General features: G+C 37.8%; 2 protein-coding genes across 2 annotated transcripts in view; one reads left to right on the top strand and one right to left on the bottom strand.

Moving 5' to 3' along the window:
• LOC122261651 (bolA-like protein 3) overlaps nt 1–4,123 on the top strand; it is a 5,009-nt gene extending 886 nt beyond the window's left edge. Inside the window, exons 2-4 of the mRNA XM_043029416.2 lie at nt 2,770–2,884; nt 3,158–3,246; nt 3,779–4,123. Of these exons, the coding sequence (XP_042885350.1) occupies nt 2,770–2,884; nt 3,158–3,246; nt 3,779–3,847 (273 nt within the window). The 3' untranslated portion in view covers nt 3,848–4,123. The remainder of the gene's footprint in view (nt 1–2,769; nt 2,885–3,157; nt 3,247–3,778) is intronic.
• Nucleotides 3,158–7,500, bottom strand: part of LOC122261650 (lactosylceramide 4-alpha-galactosyltransferase) — a 6,145-nt gene continuing 1,802 nt past the window's right edge. The window contains exons 3-5 of the mRNA XM_043029415.2: nt 7,228–7,339; nt 6,582–6,772; nt 3,158–5,995 (exon numbers count right to left, since the gene is read on the bottom strand). Of these exons, the coding sequence (XP_042885349.2) occupies nt 5,582–5,995; nt 6,582–6,772; nt 7,228–7,339 (717 nt within the window). The 3' untranslated portion in view covers nt 3,158–5,581. The remainder of the gene's footprint in view (nt 5,996–6,581; nt 6,773–7,227; nt 7,340–7,500) is intronic.

The following is a 7,500-nucleotide window of genomic DNA, read 5'->3' as shown; positions in this document are numbered from 1 at the left end:
GGTACTACAATCTAAACTCCAACCTATTATTTGGTTCAGTGCCAAGTGATCGCTGTAGCCTCCTTCGCCTTAGTAGAGGCCTAGTTTGTCAAACCTGCATCACGCATAGTCTGGAAAACTAGAGCTTAGATTTGTTCCTTTTATGATGATAAATTGCATGAGAAGTCTACAGGCTGTATCATGGTTGATTACATGTAGTGGAATTTCTTTGGCATCTGACATAATATTGAAAGGTGTGGAGGCTGCGTTGACTAAGGTGAGACCTATGGTAAACCTAGTCTTACCAAGCTTAGTGAACACGGAGATGTTTCATTGCATCTGCCACCACAATACTATCAGTGGAGAGTAAAGTTATAGGTCATCAAATCCCTATGTCTCCCTTTGCTCCATTCAGGGACTACCTGCCTGTCTGCTGAAAGAGAGGTCAAAGTAAAGTATGTGTGTATAGATATATAGGTTATATATATATATATAATATGTATGTATATATATATATATATATATATATATATATATATATAAATATGTATATATGTATATATGTATATATGTATGTGTATATATATATTTATATATAGATAGATAGATATGTATATATATATATATATATGATATACATACATACATACATACATGCATATATACAATTGCAAGAAAAGCTTTCGCCATGAGGATAATGTTTATTGTCTTTATCTTTGATAAATAAAATCTTAACCATTTACCGATGAGGCACGCGTTACACGAAAACCCCTACGCAGGGCCATTGCAATATTGCATTGGAAACGTCACACTGGCATGACGCCCTAGCATCGGGAATTTAGCTGTGTCACATGAGTGTGACACATCGTCGCCATAGGGTTAACAAAATAATGTTTAGGCAGACTATATCAAGCTGTAATCCAAGCTGTCATTTGTATCATTACTTATATAGATGCTTGGGTTCTTTTCTGCTCCCTTTAGCTGATATTTTATGCAGCATATTTATATAGGTGCTTGCATATATATACACACACCCTTTGATCAAAGGGAATGCTTGTTATCCACTTATAAGAGGCTGAAGGCTTTGTTTTTATACCAATGGTCTGCCATACCCAATTAATGACATTTCAAAATTATCTCTTATTATTTAGTATGTTTTCTTTGCTATCCCCTCCCCAATTTCCTCTGTATTCATAGTTCATATAACTGATGCATTCTAACTATCACTAAAAGTATTAGATTTCACATTTATTTGAATATCACAGAAATTTTTTTTTGTTTGTTTGTTATAAGTCACTATTGCTGGATTTGGGAACATTTACAAAGATATAGGGTAGCAAAAGTTTTTGGTGGCTTTAGGTACATAAAAATGTATCTAGAATATGTTCTGGCATGATAAGGGTTCTTATTTTATGATAAGTTTTCAGGTATTTAACTTTATAGAAGAAAAATGTCATAGCATTTAGTGATCTATTGATTCCATGTAATATCTTCAATATAGTTATCATTCAATCATAATATCATAAATTTGCATCCACTTATATGTGTAAATGAAGAACAGGGGAACCACCATATTTAGACTAAAAGGAAAGAGGAGGGTAAGGAATACAACAAATTTGATTGAACTTATATTGAAGTCTTTGTTTTGTTTCATATTTTAATACCTCTCTACCTAAAGAAACTAAAGGTCACATTGTAATAAATGTTGCAAATATAAAATACAGTTTCCTCATTCATACCTAGTTAGCAGGCACTTATGTACACAATATTATTAATTTGTGGTACAGTGGTTGCATGCCAGCCTCACATCCCTGTGGTTGGCAGATCGAGCCCCATCCAAGCTCGTGAATAAGGACCAAGCTTAGATTGAATCAACACTTGAAGGCACACTCTCATGAGTCAGCACTCACTGATACAAGCGGGTTTGCCATAGTGCATAAAATCCTGGCGGAGCATCTGCTCCACAAGTCTGGCTTATCATTACCTTATCCTTGTTGTTTTTCCATGTATATGTATATATTAACCCATTCCCGACGGGGGATTTCTAGCCTAGAATGTCCAAATGCCGGGGCGTTTGAATTATTAGGCCTAAATCAATTGAATGGCCGGCTTTTGAATGCGCGGTACACATGCTGTACCACCCGTCCTGTGTGGGTTAATATTAATGTTATAAGTGTAGAGACTTATGTTATTGCTTGAAACCAAGTTGTTAAGAATTTTTAGAAAATAGATTTATGTTATCCAACTCCTCATGATAATGGTTTCCTACTTGGCACGTGTGAACTTGCTTGTAGCAGTATCCTATTTGCAGGTTTTGCATCATTGACCCGATAAATGAGACAAATGGCATATGCTGTTGTTTAGGGCAGGTGTGACTTGCAGCACTTGCTGTAGGGATTTCAGTCGTATATTATAATATCCAGTTATGCATATATATAAATTTATTTATTTATTATTATTATTTTTTCACCTCAAGGATGGCCAGATTTCTGATTTGTATTGTTTTCAGCTCAAGGTTTTCATGCAATTGTTTGGCTGTATATAATGAAGCCTTTTTAGTACTATGATCAGTGACAGAAAGTGGTACATAGAAAAACAAAATTGTTTTATATATATATTTATTTAAGACTGATAAAGCTTTGTATCAATAGTTGTCAGTTATTGTCTTTTTTTGCTAGTTTCTACATTATATTCTACATTATTTTTATCACATATACAGGATATGCAATTTAGTCAAAAGGGTCTATGGGAAATATTTCCATATTATTATCATTTGCTGTTTGTCATCAGGCGGCTGTAAGATGGATGTGTGATGCAGCAGCTAATGCAGGCGAAGTTAGACTAGCTGATATCCTGAAACAACGTTTTCCGCAGGCTACTGGTGTTGAAGTTAGAGACATCTCAGGTAAGTTGATATGTTCACAACAACATTTTCACCCAAACTATTGTGCTGTTTGTTTAAACTTTTTGTGCTGTTTACAAATGATTTCACAAAAGAATAAAGTAAAACTCTCAGAGTTTATATGTTCTTGTTAGGACAGAAATATATAAAAAAATATTTATATTTACAATTAAGAGCTTAATTAAGTATCAAAGGCCTTGTTATAATATTAGTAGGTTTATCTTGCAAACTTTACCATTATAATGTACACACTTTAATGTATTTTTGGCCAAACAGGTGGTTGTGGAGCAATGTATGAAGTATGGGTGGAAGCCCCAGACTTCAAAGGCCTTTCACGAGTAAAGCAGCACAAACTGATCACCCAGGTAAGATATACAGTACATTTAGAGGAGAATATGCATATTACTACTATTGTCTGTGTAAATTCTCTCAACACAATGGCACAGGAAAATTATAAAAGTGTATGAACTGCAACAGTAGGGTTAATATCAAAATTGGTCACTTAAGTTAAGATTAAAAGTGCAGCGATGATGTTTTTATACGTTGTCCTTGATTTTTGGCAAGCAGAGTTTTTTGTTTTTTTTCTTAATCCTATCCTGACGGGCCCAGTGATAAGTGGAAACCCCCTATGCTGGGCCTATGCAATATTGCATCGGAAACGTCACACTGGTGCGTCGCCCCGTCATCGGGCATTTAGCTGTGTCACACGGGTGTGACGCACCGTCATCAAAGGGTTAATACATACATCCAAAAAGGAGGTTTAGTATGACTTTGAAAAGCTGTCATCCGTCATCATAGGGTTAATTGTAGCTCTTACATGATTGAAGGATTTTCCCCTAAATAATAATTTCATTAGCTTTTGTTTTTTTTATTCACCCATTTTTTATTTTGTTCCAGACGTTAAAATCGGAGATCCAAGACATGCATGGTTTACGCATCAGCACCACGATACCAGAAGAGTCCTAGCTAAATGTATAACTGCAGCTATTACAGTACTCACAATCTGTCTGCATCTCTGACAGCTACTCCTAAATATAAAGCAAGTCAGATGAAGATTTCATTTGCCTTTTCTGTTTTGGATAAAAGCTCACTTAAAACTCAGAGATTAGAATGTATTTCAAAATGATACTAGTTTGTTGTGTAACCTACAACATTTTTTTACTATGTTGTTGAAATTGTATTATGAAGTGTAGGAAGTATCAAGGTTATTGTTTTTCTTTTGTAAATAAATAGTTATTTTTTTGGCTTGTTTTACAGCATCCTTGATTTAGTTAGGTGACGTAAAATAAAATAAAATAAAATGTATTCTATAGTGGGTAAAATTATTTATTGTAAAGATGGTTTTTCTTTGTAATTTGACCATTTATTACCCAGTCTGGCAATAAAAAATATAGAATGCATTTTTGGCACAATATTTTGTTAATGTATTCTAAACAGATAATGTAAAGCATACAAGGAAAGCTCTCACCTGGGAGAAAGGCTTAGCAAATACAAACATTTGAAAGGTTTTCAAATAATGAAATTAAGTTTTGATCTGAAGTGGGAGGATATGTTTCTGAGGAAGTATGATATATACTCGGAATTCATGTGATGAAAGCACGTATAAAAAATTTTCAAGGCAAAATAACTTCACGTTTATGATTTGCTGATTTTAATGATACGCAGTGTAAAGTGATTATAGAAGATGACAAGAAAATATGAAGGAAAGAGAGGTGTTTAAAGAGTAATTGGTGTCTTAGAACAAAAGAATAACAGAAAGGAGAGATATTACTGTAGGTACAAGTAAAGATTATACAATTTTTTTGAGACATGAGTATGTACACCATCAGAAAATGCAAGACTAGAACAATTTAGATACACTTACAGAGAAAATGTCAGAAAATACAAGACTAGAATAATTCAGATACACTTCTAAAGCTCTGTTGCTAAATTTATTAGATGGTCAGTTTCTTATATGTACCCATTTTTCATTATTATTTTTTGAGAGAAACGTTTCTAAATGTAATTGCTGACTAATATTTAATTTGTATGGAAGGAGGAAAGGTGAATGACTACTTTACTTCTTCAAGGGGAGCATGGCATCTGGACCAAGGTGGCTTAAACATAGTACAGGATGTGAAGTCCAAGTAATGGACACCAGGAAGAAATATGGAATAGAAAAGATAACAAAACTAACTTGGAAGCCATTCAGATATGGAACATGTCTTACTGATGAAAAGATTGGTGGAAATGGAGATGGATTCAAAATTTTTGTTCCAGAAAAAAAACATACATGCACACTGAATGCAAACAGCGGCATTAGCTTTAGATGAAATTAAAAATGGCCTCATTAAAAAGAACAGAGACCATAAAACCATGACTTTGCGAGTAAAAATTGAATCTTTAGCATATGGTAGTATACAAAGATGGGGAGGTACACAAAAATACTTAAATTCCCTATCCAAACTGGACTTTTAATCTGTCAGCTTACATAGTACAAGTAAGTGGCTTATTAGTAAATTCAGACGCATGTAAAACTCACATCCATCCATCATTCTTCCCAACCTCCCGTCAAGATTGGAATTGGCTGTGCAATAAATCAAGCATACCGGGAGATGATATGAAATAGTGAACGAAGTACTCTTCTACCTATACTAGGAACTGCTCTATATGAAGCCCAATAATTGAATCATTCGCATACTAAAATCCCCTCTCGCATACTCAAAGCGGCATATGACGTGTAAGCAAGACCTCATACACGTTGGGACAAAAAGTCTTAGCTATTGTCTCCAAGATCGAATCTCCACCCAAATAGATGACATCCTTCCGCGACAAAGAATTGTATAGATGGAGTGTGTATGCTTTTGATTCCTTCATGAACTTGTCTCCAAGGCCCTTCCCCATGACGATCACACTCTGGATATGCTCCTCGCCCGGCAGCCAATAGATGGGGTAGAATGCTGGGCTTGGGTATACCGTCACATCCGTACACGTCTCCAAGGCGTTTACATCCGTGGACTTCGGGAGGGTGAAGTTTTCGGGGCAGAGGTTGTGCAGTTGCCTGGTAAGGAGATCTGGTCCGATGGTGCAACACTGGAAGGGATCGTGGACCTTCGGAAGGGTGTTGACGACATTCTGTTTGGGAGGAAAGGGTTTTTGTGGCTGTCATGAGGGTGTGCTTCAGTAATTGGATATACTAAGGGGATCTGCAGACAAAGCTAAATAGGTATAACTGGCAAGGAAAAAAACAAGAGAAGGAGAGAAAGAGAGAAAGAGAATGAGAGAGAGAGAGAGAGAGAGAGAGAGAGAGAGAGAGAGAGAGAGAGAGAGAGAGAGAGAGAGAAGAAGGGGGAGGTAGAGAGAAAGAGAGAAGAGGGGGGGAGGTAGAAAGAGAGAGAGAGAGGGGGGGAAGGGAGAGAGAGAGAGAGAGAGAGAGAGAGAGAGAGAGAGAGAGAGAGAGAGAGAGAGAGAGAGAGAGAGAGAGAGAGAGAGAGAGAGAGAGAGAGAGAGAGAGAGAGAAGAGAAGAGAAGGGAAGAGAAGAGAATAGAAGAGAAAAAGAAGAGAAGAGAGAGAGAAAGTGACAGAGAGAGAGAGGGAGGGAGGGAGGGAGAGAGAGAGATAGATAGATAGAGAGAAAGAGAGAGAGAGAGAGAAAGAGAAAGAGAAAGAGAAAGAGAGAGAGAGAGAGAGAGAGCACAAAAAAGAAGAAGCAGAACTCACAGTGACATAGTGGTGATGCGGACGGAAGCTCATGACGGCGCCGTTTAGCTGATTGGGGTCGACGCGGCCGATGTAGTTGGTGTGTGCGGGCAGAGGGCGTAGCACCAAGACGTCGAGGTCGAGGTAAGTGCCTCCGAAGCGACGCAACAGCTCCACGCGGGCCGAGTCACTCACGAAGATACTCACGCGGTCTGGAAGGAGGGATTTGGCGCTGAGTGTAAAGGAAGGAATGAGGGGAAAGCGCTTAGCATACACACATGCACTCACTCACTCACTCATTCATTCACTCACCTCACCTCGCACTCTCACTCACTCACTCAATCAATCAATCGCTCACTCACTCACTCACTTACTCGCTAACTCACTCACTCACTCACTCGAACATTCACTCACTTATTCACTCACGCCCTCACTCACTCACTCTCGCATTCACTCACTTATTCACTCACGCACTCACTGACACACTCATTTACTCAATCCCTGGCTCACTCACAGACTCTCTCACTCACCCACAAAACACACACACACGCAAACACGTTCCATCTCTCTCTCACTAAAACAATCTTACTTTCGACCTTTTACCCCTTTTTTTTTGTTTTCCCCTTCGTTCCCCTTCCTCCGGGCACGACCCAGCCTCAGAGCTTACCATCGGCCATCAACCATCGGCGGTTCAGGTGCCAAGTCTTGAGAGGTTCGAAGGAGTAGAGGGAGCTCAGGTCCAGCCACGATATCTTGACGTTTGGGAGTTTTAATAGAGCCTATCATCAGGAAAAGAAAAAGAAAAAAAAGTGATAAATGATTCATATCCATACTTGGTTTTGATTGTCTCATATTCTGTGCGAATTATCATTATCTTTTTTTTGGAAACAAACGGATACTAAGGCAAGTGTGAGAGTGAGGGTAAGAGGGTGAGGAAAAG

The sequence above is a fragment of the Penaeus japonicus genome, unplaced genomic scaffold, assembly GCF_977035675.1.
Source record: "Penaeus japonicus unplaced genomic scaffold, GWHDUDI00000001_assembly GWHDUDI00000002, whole genome shotgun sequence".
In the NCBI taxonomy this organism is placed as follows: Eukaryota; Metazoa; Arthropoda; class Malacostraca; order Decapoda; family Penaeidae; genus Penaeus; species Penaeus japonicus.
The sequence above is the reverse complement of the archived record's forward strand: the minus strand, read 5'-3'. Positions and strand labels throughout refer to the sequence as shown.